Source organism: Pleurodeles waltl, chromosome 4_1, assembly GCF_031143425.1.
Source record: "Pleurodeles waltl isolate 20211129_DDA chromosome 4_1, aPleWal1.hap1.20221129, whole genome shotgun sequence".
Taxonomy (NCBI): Eukaryota; Metazoa; Chordata; class Amphibia; order Caudata; family Salamandridae; genus Pleurodeles; species Pleurodeles waltl.
In genome coordinates, this window is record NC_090442.1 from 794,368,561 (window position 1) to 794,385,167 (window position 16,607).

Below are 16,607 nucleotides of genomic sequence, written 5' to 3' on the forward strand. Positions count from 1 at the left end.
TAAGCCCTTAGCTAACTCGTCCGTTTCAGCCAGAAGTGTTACCTGTTTCTACTATTATAAACACTGCTGACACACTCATCGCAGCTCTGCCCCTCCCCCTTATAGCACTTCTGTTCCACCTACATTGTCCATTTAACTGTCTCCTTTTTCTCTAACATACCCACAGCTTGCAGCCATACTCAAATCTACCAACACAATAAGATCCCCATTTACCCCTTTAACTATGCTGTGATCATACCACAGCTAACAAAATACACCATTCACCCCTCTCCAACTTCTGCCCGGTATCCCAATTTTCTTTCTTATAAGTTACTTAGGAATTAAGTGCCTTGTGCTCTCCAGCTTTATTATCTCTACCACAACTAAGTCTCCTCTGTCTGTAGTCTCCTCAATTTCTCAGCAGCACATCACACTGCTAATCCATCCACACTCATAACTACCCTTAGCATTACTGGCACAGCCCTGGATTCCACAGGAACATGACACCTAAGCCTTCTTGTTACCCTTCATCTCTCTACGAGGCTAAGTGCAAATATCCACCTGACTCTTAACAATCCAGCAATGGATAACTCTCTGCATTTTCATTCTGTGATCACCTAAAACAGAGATAACCAACATCCCTGTCATCTTTGTACCAATTCCAGACCCAATCCAAACTTTTTGGCAACTTAGAAACACCTTTCCCAATCCTACCCGTCTGACACTGTCATCTAAAAACGTGACCTTCTTTTCAACCCCATCTGACCAGAGTCTTTTATAACTGGATCGTCCATAGCATCCATCCACACATATCCTTCCATACAGCCAGTGACTGATTAGAGCACTGGTAATGTAATAGTACACTACTCACCTTCCCTTCCTACGCCTTCTTCCCAGTGCACAAAGTAATGAATGTGGTTAAAAGAATCTTAGACAGCGTTCCAATACATACCACCAGGTCATCGGATGATCAGTAGGTTGAGCAGGGTCAAGACTGATTTGCATATGGCTGGGATTGAACTGGGTTGACGTGGCAAGCAAAATAACAATGGATTAAACCCAGATGTGTGACTGCGGGTGAGTGTTTGAAAAGTTTCAACACTCCGTCCATGATTTTATTTTGTGAAATTGCCTTGTGGCTAGGGTATGCCCAGATGTGGGTCCCTTGCTTGCTGCGCCACTGGATTCAAGCTAGCCTGGCTAATGAAGGGTGATACCTTCAAACCAGAGCCAGGATGCCTGAATCCTGACCAGGGAAGACCTGGCTTGGCAGTTCCAACACTCCGTCCATCATTTTATTTGTGATGTTGCCTTGTGCACTCTTAGTGGCTACAGTATGCCCAGACGTGGGTCCCTTGTTTGCTGCACCACTGGATTCAAGCTAGCCTGGCTGATGACGGGTGATGTCCTGAAACCGGTCCCAGGATGCTTGAATCCTGACCAGGGAAGACCTGGCTTGGCAGTTCGGGCTGGACTGCTCCCATAGGGAGCAGAGTCAAGACTGATTTGCATATGGCTGGGTCTGAATAGGGGTGACATGGCAAGCAAAATAACAAAGGATTAAACCCAGATCTTTTGACTGGGGTGAGTGCCTGAAATGTTTTAACACTCCGTCCATCATTTTAATTGTGATGTTGCATTAAAAGAATCTTAGACAGTTTTCCAAGACATACCATAAGGTCATCACATGATCAGCAGGTGGAACACCTACAAACCAAAAGCAAAACTTAATGAAAACTATTGGTAACTGTATCTGAAGCCATCAATACCTTACTACCCATTATTTCTCTGAATCTCTGACCTGGTATGTTGATCCTTGTAACCTTTGCTCAGCCAGTAAAACCTTGCAGCTCCTCCCATGCCTTCCTATACCGACTCCAGGGTTTGGTCCTCCAAATTACAGGAGCCACACCACAGCACCACAGGAACTCACTCCCTAAACACAGTGGAAATCTCCCTACTCCTCAAGTTCGAGACAACACTCTAGACTCACTTCCTGCCACTGGAATACCATTACTAGTAACACTTTAAAAGTCACTTATCTTCACAGCTAATCAGTCATTCTAAATAACTTCCTGTCTTCGTATCATCTTGCCACTCTCTTCATTTACCATCTTTCACACCAACTACCTTCTCTGCATGTCTACCAATCCAAACAGAAACTGGCTTATTGAGTATTGTTTCCATTCCTAAGCACACTGAAAAGCTTTGTTGCTCAACTAAGAAAATACTGAATAAATGGCTTATTTTCTCATTTGTTCTCTTTACTTGCACCATATTGTTTAATATGCACGAAATGCAACTTCATCTTCTTATTTCTGATTGCACCTATACATGTTTACATAATGGTTGCAGCAGTAGTTTCGTCTTCATAGGTTACAGCTGGATAACAATATCAATGTCAACATTGTGTAGAACTGTGTACATCAATGAACCTGTATTACTGGAAAATGTAATAATATCAAATAGATTTAAAAGTAAATACCTACTGCAGTAAGAGCATTCGGTCAATACTAATTATATAACAAGCACTGGTAAAGAAAATAGGTCGTTTAATGTGCTAACACACGTTACAAGCATACAAGTGTGTATCTGTGTATGAGCAATGAGGAGCAGATGGATTGAGGGGCGGTGATATGTAAAACGCTTTCCAAGAACTGCAATGCAAGCTCTCCATTGGAGAGGGATGTATACGTCTAAACAGCCAATAGCATTAGGTGAGAAAGAATACTCCCATTGGTTGAACCAAAATGTAATTGACAAATTCTGAAGCTGATAACAGAAAGAGGTTAGTTAAAAAGCCAATATCCGAAAGGGCCAAATTCAAATACCACTGTATCCCTATTACAACCAAAGGTTGTTTTGACAGCTTGGGGTTAGAAGGCCTCAAAAGTACTGGAAGTCAGTCAGTGGGCTGTGTTAGCACAAATGTTATGCCAGTGGACATTCTGATGCCATATCCTTCTGGTTCCACACTTTCAAGCAGCTACTGTTTTTATGTCTTGTTTGAGATCAAATATCTTCATGTTAGTTCTCTTTAGGAGTGTACAGGAGTCACAATAAACTGAAAAATCTAAAGGAGTCTTTTCAAAAGTAAAGCCTCAGAAATCGCAATGCAGAATCAGCATGTGAAAAAGTCTGACTGGACATCAATGACTTCAGGGAATCTTAAATCGCATTCCATTTTCATTAATTATTCTAAATCTACTCTCACACTTCACAACTTGCTAGGAACGTTCTTGTATTCTTTCCCACGGATAAGGAAGTGTGCCATTTGAATTATATGCATTTCTGTGTTAGGGCAATGCGTCATTTATTAAGCCTTTCTAAATTTTCTAGATCTCTTCATTTCAAACTCTCCACGATTTTGTTCTGTGCCTTGGAATACATGTGCAAAATGTATATTTACTCAGAAGGACAAAATCGTATTGGGACTGCACAGCGTCAACAAAGAACTCGACGGCCATGTTAGTTTAGTCTAAGTTAGGCCTGGCTGAAAATCAAAATGTGCGTTTTATGTGAAGAATGCGAAATGAACCTTTTTTTCTTAAACTTATGTGATAAATGAATACATAAAGGACACCACCGGAAGCAGTGTGTGTAAAAAGATGAAACACTTCAACACGTGCAGAGTCTGCCGACGGCTGCCAGGAGCTTTGGGCTCTGCATCCAAGGAGCATTCCTTTTTAAGTATTTCGGGTAATGTAAGCGGAAACTACCACATGTTTCAGTCCCTTGTCTGCTGAAAGCTATTTAATGAGACGCAGTATTTTCAGTAAAAGAAAGTAAAAAAAAAAAGCGATGAGAAGTGAGGAAACCCAGGCAGCGCAGACCGCCGGCGGAGCATCTGCTGGGGTGTGTGGGACGCCGGCCTCTGACACACGGACTGGCCGTGCTGAAGCAGCACATGTGGCTTGCTCGGCTAGCTTTGAAACCCAGTTTGCTTATTATTCTAAAATGATCAAAAGGTTATTCCACTTTCTGCGGGAGGCACCTGAACCCTCTGCGCCACGAAAACACGCCCCGTCTTTTGAAGGCCGCGCAGCGAGCTTAAGGGGTTAAAGCTCAGGAGACGTCTTTATATACACAGAAGGACCACACTCATCTTCCGTGTTCTTAGCTCCTTTTTAATATCCGCACATCCTGGTAATACTTATTTATATTACCCCAGGTCAGCGACATTCTGTAATATGCTCATTTTTCTTCCCTATAGCATACTTCCTGCCGCCTGCAGAAAAATAGCTCGTGTAATGGGAACATGCTGCGCATACCTGCAGCTTAACTGCAGGTGCACAGTTGTCATAAGGGCTTCACATGCATGGGCGCGGGGATCCAGGGGCTCACTGAACCCCAATTATAGATGCATTTTAGAAAAAATCTGGGGTCAGAGAATCATAATCACATTACTTCTACTGCATGCTACATTGTCTTCGTATAGCACATAGTTAAAAAGCAGCTAGGTGCTGTAAAGGATGGAAGTCAGAGAGTCAATCCGAGTGAGAACACACGTGGGGTCTTGAGTGCTGAGAGGAGGATTATTTACTCCATTGTGATGTAGTTTTCATTGAAAGAGGTACTTCTTCAACCCTTTTCCTAAACTGAAGAGTAGGGACGGCAATGACGTATGCAGGCCTGTTGCTCCAGGTCCTGTGTCGTATCTGGAGTGGGTCTGTTACCTTGTTGTTTTCTCTGGCTCGTCATCTCCATTCTTATGCAGTTCTATGGAAACTTTACAACGCCCCGGCTTACCTGCACATATGAGAAAAGTGAACTCAGAGTGTTCATTCTACTTGACGGTATCACTATTCAAAAACTCTTGAAGAACCTCAGGAGCCCAACACACTGGTGTTCCACTTCTTGCTGGGCATCGTAAAGGGGATCATACTTTGGCAGCCTCCAACATGCTCCAGTGACTTCCAGTGAAAACTAGAGGGATAAGAATTGGTTACTTACCTCTAGGGGTAGTTTTGCTTGAAGAATTTTCTGGATACACATGCTGTGCACTGTTCCACCATCTAGTCTTTAGGTCTGGAATTGTATTCATTCTAGTCTCCTCTGCCTGCACCCTCCCTTTGGCATCATTGGCGAGTCCATCCTTTTTTATATCAAACATATGCCACAGAAACCCATGCATGTGATGACAGTTTTCAGATTCTTTGTAAGTCTTGTCTGCTAGACAGAGCATGTGCTGTTGTGAGAAATATATTGAGCTTACAGTGGGTTTAGAGCCTGCCCATTATTTATCACTGGTTCGTTTCACTCTTGCTCTCATTTGCTTACTTCTCATCAGTTCGCTTGTGTGGAATTTCCTTTGTCTACCTGTGTTTCTCCCTACCCTACAGCTAGGATGCATTACTTGTATCCTTCTACAGCTCATTTTTCAGGTGCTGTTTTTCTTTTTAAGCACTCGATTCAAGTGTATTTGTTTTCCACGTCTTCTTCGTATGCTTCTCCTCCTGCCTCAGCACTCCATTTTGCATCCTCTCTCTCTCGCTCTTGCCCATGTGTTGCCTTTGCTGCTCCAGTTGTCTGTTTACTTGTCCTCGCTCCTCCATGTTATTCTTTCTCCCAGTTAGTTTGCTTCCCTCCCCGTGCCCTATATGTTGCCTCCACCCTCCTCCCGTAGTGCTTCTCCCCGCCTTCCAGTTGATCCCCCATCTAGTCCTCTGTGATTCTGCTCCCCTTCCTTGCATATTGTTTCGCCCCCCCAGGCCCCTGAGCTCCATGTTAATGTCTTCTGCACTTGTTTCTCCCTTTGCACTTGACACTGAGAGAAGCTGAAGATTTTTGGATCTGCTTTGCCAGGGAGCAAATGAACTCTGTAGCTTTTGCATCAACTTTACAAGGTAACAAATGCTGCAGCTCCACTTCCATACGCATGAGCGGTGGCACCACGAGACCTGGGACCTGCAATCTTGGCCTGGGGTGGCACAGTGGAGGATGTCAGGCCTTCAGCTTTCTTTCAGTGAAGTTCATGACTTCCCCATGACACAAAACACCAGCTGTTTTCCTGCTCTTCCACAAACAATAAAGAATAAGCACTGCAGAGGAGCAACACGATTGAAATTTCTTTCTGCTCCACAAGTTGTATCCCAATTTTTAGTTCTCACCTACAAGACTGCTTTTAGTGATCGGTAGGCAAAAGCCTAATGTGGGCCACAGGGCTTTAAGTGGGATGAAAAATGTGTGTGAGGGGGGTCACTAAAATGGAGTGGCCTAAGTAATTAAGGGCATCACTTAAAACATGTGAAATACAATTAAGTACCTTACAAAGCTTACTGCCTTACTAGCACTGGTGCCTCTTTTTAAGTTTTCTGCTGCTGCATCCAGACATATCACACACCAACAAACCTATGCCTAAACATGACAGATATATGGACTCTTTAGTTATTTGATATGAATAACTACCAACAATGATTTTATTGTAAATAATCAGAATTGTTATCACAAATTATACATATGTGACCATCACTAGGTGTACCCTGCAGGAAGGCCAATTATTGTATGAGCATATAATCTGAACGCTGTTATGGCCTACCAACTCACACGGTCTTTGGCCTCCGCTTCAAAGCTCTCAATTGTGGCCCATTATTAACACCCTCTCACAATCAGAACTCCACTGGACACCTAAATGTGACTCAGCTCACATGTTACATACAAGCTTTGGAAAACTCAATAGTTCAGCCTTTTACAGCTAAAACCTCTTGGCTTTGCCAATACTCAGTAAAGTAAATTCCAAATGTATTCAAAAATTATATTAAAAAAAGAGTTAACAAATTCAAAGTTTTTACTTATCTGAAATGTGGTGTCTGTGTGTGTCCATCAGCAGTAACATATTGCTAAATCCATTGACAAACCCTATAGTTACCAAAGAAGAGGTCAATTAGAATCCCTAATGCTCGTTTTTCTCAGCAACTTCAACTTCTACCATAATTTGGGCTTCCTATTTATTTGTACATACATCATTAATTCCTAAATTTCAAATCACGTCATTTCGAGGAGGTGGGAGGGTCGCATGTGTATCCAGAAAATTCTCCAATCTGCAAAACTACAGGCAAGTGACCACTTCATTTTGCAGCATGAATCTTGTTTGGAGTCACATGCTGTGCACTCGTTTCATAGCAGTATTCTTGCTCTGCAGGAGGCTGTGTCGGAATGGGTCTGCATTTGCAAACAGGGGTTTAGTACCTTCTGTCCCAACTTTGCTTGCCTGTTGGCCTGAATGTTCCCACAACAGTGTTTTGTGAAGGTATGTATAGAAGACCATATAGCTGCCATGCAGATGTCTATTATAGAAAAGTTAACAATGAAATCCAATGTCAACCCCTATTTCCCAGTGGAGTGTGCTCTTGGTCTTTATAGCAGTGCAACTCCTGCTGTCCTGTAGTATGTTGAGATTGTTTGTACCTTCCATCTTGCAATGTACTTATTGATGACTGGTGTACCTTTATGTGTTGGTACACAGGAAGTAAAAAAATGTTTGTCCTTCCTGATTTGTTTTGTTTCTTCTAGGCAATACATGAATGCCCTCCAGACGTTTAGTGCATATAAGGCCCTTGCCACCAGCGTCTCTGGTTGTTACAAAAAAAATGGTAGTTTCATGACTTGGTTGATGTGGAGTGAAACAATGTTTGGGAGGAACTGCAGGTTTGGCCTCACAGCCACCAAAGGCGTTTCTTATGACAAGTGGTGTGTGTAACTGGACATAAAGATTTGGCATTTTGCAATTCCTATTGCTGCAGTGAGATCTATTTCAGGTGTACCCACTCATGAAATACCTTTCCCACTATGTTGTGTCTTAGTTTCCATTTGTGCAAAATGTCTGTTGCATACTTAACCAGTCTGCTTCTATGGTTTGAACACGTGACAGATGTATGGCTGTTAGGGTTATGCTTCTCTGACTACATTTCAATATGTCCTGAGCTAGGTTGGACAGCATATGTGAACTTGTTCCTCCCTAGTTGAGGTAAAACATTGTGGTCATATTACCCATCTGGATTTGTACTGTTTTTCTCTTAACTTGCAGGTGAAAAGCTAAGAGGACTGTTTTAGTTCCAACACATTTATATGTTTCACTGCATCTATAGGTCTCCATTAACCCCTGAATTTCAGTTTTTCTTATGTGTGCTCTTTTGACATTGTGGGATCCATCTGTAAAGAGAGTTGGTTCCATGAAGGGTCTGCCTATTGTAATGTTCCTCATATTCCACCATTTCGTCTCTTTCTGCACCTTGTCCATGACAACCACTAGATCTTCCCAACTTCTGGTGGCTTGTGACCATTTGCACTGGAGCAACTCCTGGATTAGCTTCATGCATAGCCCGGCGTGGGGAGTTAGAGGTACGCAGAAGGACATCATGCCCAATAACTACACTACAGCTTTCACTGTGAGGGATTGCCCCTCTGGTATAGGCAAGTTTGATCCGTCAATGTCAGGATCCTCCTCGGTAGGGGGAATGCTTTAGCACCCCTCAAATGTAGTCTTGCTCCCAAGAATGTCTAATCTCTCTCTGGGCTAGGGGTGACTTTTATAAATTCAAGGAGAACTCCAGTTTGTGAAGCATTTAATCTGTTTGTCTAACAGTCAATGAAGGCTAAGTGCACTGTTCACTGTCTCAAACTGTAGAGAGGCAACTGCCACTGCACCCCCTAAAAAAAATAAAATAAAAAAAAAGACTGTGTCACTGTTAACGCAGCTATCAACCTGCTGCTGGTTTCAGATCCACACATCCAAAACTGCCATGGTGGACAAAATGCCTGATCACATCACATGCAATGTAGATTTTAAGCTATTAGTTCGTTGTTATTTTTCTACTCACAAAATATTATAGTGAAAACCAGTTTTAAAGGAAAGTTCGAAGCAGTCAAGTGCAAAGTAATGCACTGTGAGAAAATCACAAAAATGAGGAGGACAAGCAAATCAAATGATAAGCGATGAGAAAATAGGGGAGAGATGCTGTTTGCGAGTAGAGATGCTGTTTCTGAATCTTTAAATGGAGTTTTGTTTTCTGTACTGTATATGCAGAAAGACATGGGCAGAATGTGTACAAACTAAAAGCAGTCCTACTATAAACATTGACAACGCCAATATGCATGGCTTTGTCGGACAGCCTTGCGGCGTTGTCAGTGTTTGTTTTCTCAAGGTTGTTATAAAGATGTATTATTACAAGTGCGGTTAGTGAGCAGTTGAAGAGGCCCAGTGTCCTGTGCTTCTTGCTGCAAGTGAGCGGAAGAAAATGTGAATGACAATAATAGACCAATGGATAAACAGGACCGGCTGAAAGACCCAATTAGTACGTTTATTATGCATGTCATTTTCAAAACATCATGGCTAATGCCAGATCTAAAAAAGAAGGTGCCTGAAGGAGAAACACGAAAACAGAAATGTATATTAACTGTACAACACAAAAGACAAGTACCTTTTGGGGTAAAATTTTACTTAGCACTAAAGTTCATATTTTATGTTAGTACGTGGCAGAACTGGGAGTAACAACAGAAAATATTTCTTAATCTAAAGGGTCTTGAATGCACTGAACCACATGCGTAAGAGGACCCGTCTAAAGCAAAACCGGGAAGTCCATTGGTCAAGTGAGCCAAATTGCTGCAGATTGTCATGATAGCCCGTGACTTTCTATAAATGGTTTCTATTTAGATTCAGCATAAGTAAATGTAGTACAGTTACTGTGGCATGGGCTATGGACTCAGATTGGACAAGCCTGCAGGAAATAAATTCAGACTTTCCTGGAACAGTTGAAGTGAAATAATAAAAGTAACTGTAAAGCCATGGCAACGTGGAGGCCTGCAGTCTGAAAGTTACACTCATCAGTAATATGGACAGACAGCTTGCCTTTAGGAGGAGCTAACACTACGTCATTGTGGAAGAGGCCACCTACAGAGCTTCCGTCTTCATTCTGAATGGTACTACTGGTTGGTCTGACTAGCATCAATCTTAGGCGGACGTGAAACAAGTAAACACTGTATCCCTACATACATACATAAAGGAGGCAAAAGATGGCAGTCTGTCCAACTCCAAGATAGAGAATGGAAATCACCTTTACTATCCAATCTCTTTGTGCACCCGGAATCCTTACAAACCGCTTCACAACGCAAAACGATGTGCCACTCCTGTAGCATGTGATCAGGAGCAATTTCATCTATTCCCCCCACCACTCCCCACCACCACCCCACACCTCTCACAGACACGCCTTGGGCTCAATGGGAGTCCTCATAAATGGCTGGGGCCCTACTTGTACCGTGGGGGCTGCATGTGCATGTGCTTGTCCCCTGCTCTCTGACTGTAGCTGCAAACAGCCACTGTGTATTTAGTGATTTTCTGTTTACTGTTCCTAAATGATTCAGAAGACGCCTTTTGAAGTGAGTAAAGCCTACAAGAGGGGCTTGGGTGTTTTTACAGTTGTTCGCCCGCCTCTCTCCTACTCCAGTCACTTCCTCTACCCACAGCACTCACTTATGCGGCTGTTTATTTTCTAGTTTTACTGTTAGTACACACTTAAGTGGTTTTGTTAACTATAATTGCCTATTATCTGTTTTCATTTTGCACCACAAACGGGCGTGCTCAATCAACCGCGAAGCTGCATGCCACAAATCATAAAACCGTCCACTAAATACACGTTTACTTATCCGATTACTTACTACTCATTTGCAGATCTCGCGCTGTGACATGCGAGACTGACACCCTTTTCCGCGCTTGTCACCTTTGTCATTACGTTTTACTATTGGATTTGGCCTTATTTTGTTTCGTTTTCCTTCATTCAAGCACGACATCCAAAGGCTTCCACGCAGGTCACTATAGACACGCACTGCACCGACCACGTACAACCAGATAAGTGGGCCAACAGCGACCTTAGTTCGAGTGCTCCGTGCAAATACTAGAAAGCATTGCACTGGTCTGCGCGTCAGCCTTGTTTCCTATATTCCGATTAGAACTCTAGGTATCTGCGCATATAAAAAGCCAGGAGATGGAGCTCCAGTCACATAAGGACAACACAAAAAAACATACCTTTATGTTGCAATTCTCATCAAGCAGGATGTTTTCCAGCTTCAGGTCCCTGTGCACAACACCGCTCTGAAAAACAAAGGCAGAATGATGACATAGATACGGTTAGAGACAGACACGTGAACTAACAATGTGCCCCCTCACTCAGGGCTTTGCTTATCTCGAGGGTCGAGGACAGCGGCCATGGACAGGGGACTCACCAGGGGCCTGCTGAGCGGCGGAGGGAGGGATCGCTGGAATCTGTCCTACAAAAGGGATTAAACAGCAGGGGAATATTTTCGGAACTCTTCCCAGCCCCATGGTGCAAAGGCAATATGTTATTCCAAAGCAGCCAAAAACAATATCTTTCAGTGGCGGGAATCCTCGGAAGGAGCCCCGAGGTGCCCTTTGAGTCCTGTAAATTCTAGGCATGAGAGACAGGTCTGTTTACAAAAGGGCAGGATAGTGCCGAGCGACTTCTAGATGTTTCAGAAGCTCGCAGCCAGTCTTGGAAATACTGCACAAAGTGATGAACTTTACAGTGACGGGAGGAGGGGGGGGCGGAGGTGCTGGTCGGCGTTATTCACAGAAGACTTCGGAAGTTAAAAGGGGGCCGTTTGGAAAAACACTGAGCCAGTCAACAACAGGCCTCGTCTATTAATGCGCTGTGCCAAAGGGAGTGAAGTGTGCCAAGACCCAAGCTGTGCTGGGTGCCGAGGTGAAGGAGCTAGGGCATGGGGACGCTTGTTTTTCAACTAACCGACTGATGACCAAGCTGACGTGGCGTCGCCTGCACTGGCATCTGGTGACCAGAGCAGACGTCTGTCAGGCCATACCAGGCCAGAACAATAACAAAACGCACGGTCGTCGCACAAAAAGGCTGCAACTCATATGTATTTTTGGCAGAGTGAATAGTACAAAACAACTTACATTTTTATGGTAAAAAAAAAAGCACTGTAAAGCCAATAGCTCTGGCCTTGGAAACAGTACAATGTTAATTTTTTTAAAGTACATATATGTATGAACACAAAATGCCACGAAAACAACATAATAATGAAGGGGCACTCCAGCAGTCCAAGCACGAAAGTGCGTTCAGGGCCGGCTTTAGGGCAGTGCGACTGGTGCAGACGCAGTGGGCGCTGACCTGGGAGGGGGACAATTACCTCAGGGGGTGGGCGCTCTGTCGAGCAATAATTCACAATTTAAAAGCACCTGCCATAGAGGGTACAGTCAAGCTTTCAGGCAGCAATCTAATGTCAAAATAACTCTTGTGATTAATGTGCCTGCTGGAAAGAGATCGGAGGTTTTTCTAGTGTCAATCTTGACCGCCATAAAGTAGCGCAGAGGATTAATGTGCCTGTGGCAAAGAAGAGATCTGTATTTTATGTGGGTAGCTGAGAGCAGTAGTAGTAAAGCCAGCCTTTACCTTTACCAGTGCTTTAAACCAAATGTAGTGTATGTGAGAGGGGCTATGGTGAGGCGAGGGGAACTTTTGCCCTGTGGTAATGAGGGTATCCGAGGAGCAGGTCATGAGTGGGAGCGGGGTGCCAAAAATGATTGTCACACCTGGCACCACCAGCGTTAAAGCCGGCCCTGAATTTGCTTCTTTTCAGGCATATGTGATCAGGTAAAATGACATTACTCATTGTAACGATTGCTACATGATGAATGGGGGGCAGAAGCAAAATGTTAATAACACCTCGTGACGGCAATGGCTGAACAGTGCTAACCGAAGGCCCCATGTATGTATGTATATATGTATGCTTTTTATTAGGAAGATTTGTTTGGGGGTGGGGGGGGGAAGAGGTGGCCAACGAGACAGCTAAAACTGTTTCTAGTCCAAACCTCAAAATTGGAAAATTCTATTTCTTTTGTCAGGTCAAGTGCGTGGCTTTGATTAGCGGAGGCAAAGATAAATGCCACCACCCTTTTTCTTGGGAGTTTGTAGTATTTGCATCTTGAAGGGGCAACCTGGTGCCTCAGTGCCCCAGGCACCCGAGGTACCCCCGACTGTGACAGTGTTATCTCAGAAAGAAGGGAAGTATGGTGTCTGGACCTCTGAATCCCACCTAGACTGAACAGTTATGTTCCATACTAAAAATGTCATCGACCGGTCAGTGCTGACAAAGATATAGAAAATTCAGGATGTCATTGCACGTGCCGGTTGGTCTGGTCAATCACACAGTGCTTGGCTGTGGGGCGTTTGGAGACCACACTCTTCAAGTGAACCACATTCACTCTTTCCACTTCTCACCTTGTGACAATAGTGCACTGCGGAGACGATCTGTCTGAAAAAATGCCTTGTCTCTCTCTCCGTGAGCCTTCGTCTTTCACTGATGTAATCGTACAGCTCGCCTTTGCTGGCATATTCCATGATGATGACAATCTTGTCTTTATTCTCAAACACTGTGCAGAGAAAATTGAGAAGTCATATGACCACAAATTGTAAATCAATAGGCCTCGAACACTGTCAAACAGCTTATAGAGCTCATTATCATTAACGGTTTCCATAACAATGAAAGTGACGATATAGTTTTATGGTACCCCTCGCTGTGAGGCCCTTTGCACCAAATCCTAGTGTGGTTCTAAAGTCAACTGACTTACTTCCATGTGTTTATGATAGGTTTCACCATTCACCTTTTCCCTATTTTATGTATTTTTCGCAGCTTTATAAAGAGCCACAATGAATCACAAACGAAGACATGGAGAGCGAATGAAATAATGATGAGCAACATCCTTATGTAACAAAGAGTCCAAAGGTTGCCACTGGAAGGAGAAAACATCTATCCTGCATCTACCACTCTATATTCACAGTATTGATTCAGAGTCTCCTTTGGCATATCCAGTAGAGTCGCTCATGCCACAGTCACAAAATATATTCTCAGTGATTCCTTGTAAATTCACTACGTTTAATACGAGTCTCCTGTGGCATATCCACTAAATGTATTTTGAGTGTTCTACGGTATGTGTTTATTTGAGTGAGTCACAAAGTGCCCAGGGTAAAAGTTTGCACCAACAGCCATGTCAGGATGGAATATGTTTTTAGCAGAAAATATAATTCTCCCCATAGAACATCGCAATGCGTAACGCATACTTTGCACCCATACACCACATTTACAGTTCCTAAAAGTCTAAGGACAACATGAAGGCCCTCAAACAAAACCATACTTTTCAATGTCATTATTGGTTACTTGAATAGCTTAGATGATGGTCCTGCTGAAACACTAAAAAGAAAACTACTTATCTGATATACCGACTTAATGTTTCTCTTCATCAGTTGTGGCGTGTTTTAATAGTTGAGGAGCTGGTTGTGAAGAGGCTGTGTGAAGCTGAAGTAATTTTCCATTAAAAAGTAGGATTGAGACTAGTGGTGGGAAATTAAATGTGCATGCAGGGAGACTTTTGTGAGGGGGTCACGAGTTGAAAGAGCATCCTGTGCAGAATGGATACTTAGTTCCGCTTAGCGAAGCATGTATGTAGCAGGAATGAGCATGTGTACACACGTGAACAGTCATAGACAGCACAAATAAGCCAGGCAGTGCAACAGATCAAATCTGGCAGCAAGGTGCTGAAAAAGGATACAACAGCTTGCAGAAGACAGAGGGGTAGGAACAGAAGATTCGGAATAGAGGTATGCAGCAAGTGACGTCACCGCTTATTGATTACAGTGAAATTGCTTACACTTTTTATAATGGTCTAATCAATTCTTTGGTATAGTACTCTATAGTGGTGCTCATATACTATTCACAAAAAGGATCGCTCCTGCTTTAATATCAAAACAACCATTGGCAAAGCCAAGAGTTCTGACTTTTATAAGGCTGCAACGTTTATAATTATTAGCAACCATACACAAAAGGCTTTAAAAGCGTTCAGGTAACGAAAAGCAACAATGCTGCCAGTGTAAATGTGGCATGCATGAGTAAAAAATGACCCACTGCAAAAAAAAACAATAAAAAGACAGAAATGAAACTAGAAATGAAAGCAGGGATTGGCCTGAGGTGGACTTCCGTTTAAGCAGATGTGCACAAGTAAAATGTTGCCACTCAGTTGGTAGAGAGCCAAGGGCTGACCAATTACCCCATACTGTATGCGTGGAGGGTGGAGCAAAATGTGAACGGACTAATGGATGAAGAGGGGTGCTCTCCACGTCCACGTAAGTTCACAAAAAGAAGAGCACGAAAGTGCCTGAGGGGTAAACAGTGTAAACTAGGTTGGTGTCCACAGGGCCTCCTGCCAAATGTAATTTCTCTAAAGCATGGAAAGAAACAGAAGTTGGAATAATTCTCTAAGACTGAGGTTTTCATAATATAAGTTTTAGTGGATAGTACAGCATGGAATATTTCAACAGTCCAGAAAGCTTCTGGGTGTGTATGTGTGGAGGTTATGTTTGTTACAGCTCAAAGCACAGTTGAAAGGGATGTAAAAATGTATCTGCCTTCGCAAAAAGAACAACCAGGGTATGAAATTTTCAGGCAGTCAATGCATCCAGGGGCTTATGAGAGATTCCCTAAGAGACTAGTGTTTACCCCTCCTCCTGATATTCCCTTACACAATGTTTATCCCAAATACCCATAAAAAGCCTTCACAGCATAAACGCAACACAGTGGATTATAGAGTAAGATCACTGGGGGCACAAAAGGCATGTGAACCCATGGTTTGCTTCCCTGCAAAAAGTTGATATTACAGAAGGGGTCACAGATACTTGTGCTGACTTTTTATAATACGGATTACCCCAGCGCAAAATATGCACCAGCGCAGCACGATCACGAGGGGACATGTTGTCATTTACATGGGGGCGTGGCCAACATGCAAATGAGGACACTCTTTGACATTGTGTCTGTGCCATGTTTCAGATGCAAGTACAGTGGTAAAAAAGTTCCAGGATGCTCACTGATTGTGCACCACATTGAGGTGCTACGCAGTGAGGCACCCCTCAACGATGCCCCTTGGAAGAGGAGAATGGAGCTCACAGGAACCACCCAGGCATCCTGATGCAGGTGGGTACTTCCTGCAGGTGGACTGTTGCTCCCCTTTAAACCGAGGCCGAGTCTGCAGCTTAAAGTAAAATTCAGACCTGTGGCTTCAAACAGCTGATCCATCTTTATCTAATGCGCAGTAAAAGTGCCGGCCATGTCCACACCATGATAGGATGATGGTCTGCCCAAGTCTGTGCCTTGCGCACCCAGTTAAGGTTAAAGCCTTGTGCAGGGTGGAGTAACAATGCATCCTGCATGTAATATGTCCTCACATGTGTTTTTGGATCAGTAGATGATGTGCAGTAGATTTGAGTTGTCACCTTGAAATTAGTTTTTTTAAAGCTGGGGTGTCCGGAAGTGTTGGGATATTTTTGCAGAGCATTAGTCTAAGTATTGAGCGGCGGAACTAGAGTCTGCATTATCTAGGTGTAATAAACATCCACGAAAAATCATGATCTGAGAAGTCCCAAGCAGCAAGAGAAAGGCACCTTTGTTCATTTCATTTACCACAGGCACGCCGTTGCACCATTTTTGACGGATCACTGTTAGAAGTGGTCCCTAAAATGGTTCCTACCCGCTAGAGTGTCTTGATTCAAATGAGGACCCAAAATTGTCTGCTGCTGTGAATCAGTCCATGGACCTTGTGCTGTTTACAA

General features: G+C 43.3%; 1 protein-coding gene across 1 annotated transcript in view; it reads right to left on the minus strand.

Moving 5' to 3' along the window:
* Positions 1–16,607, minus strand: part of NUAK1 (NUAK family kinase 1) — a 123,971-nt gene that overhangs the window by 17,050 nt on the left and 90,314 nt on the right. Inside the window, exons 3-4 of the mRNA XM_069229513.1 lie at positions 13,230–13,381; positions 11,000–11,065 (exon numbers count right to left, since the gene is read on the minus strand). Of these exons, the coding sequence (XP_069085614.1) occupies positions 11,000–11,065; positions 13,230–13,381 (218 nt within the window). The remainder of the gene's footprint in view (positions 1–10,999; positions 11,066–13,229; positions 13,382–16,607) is intronic.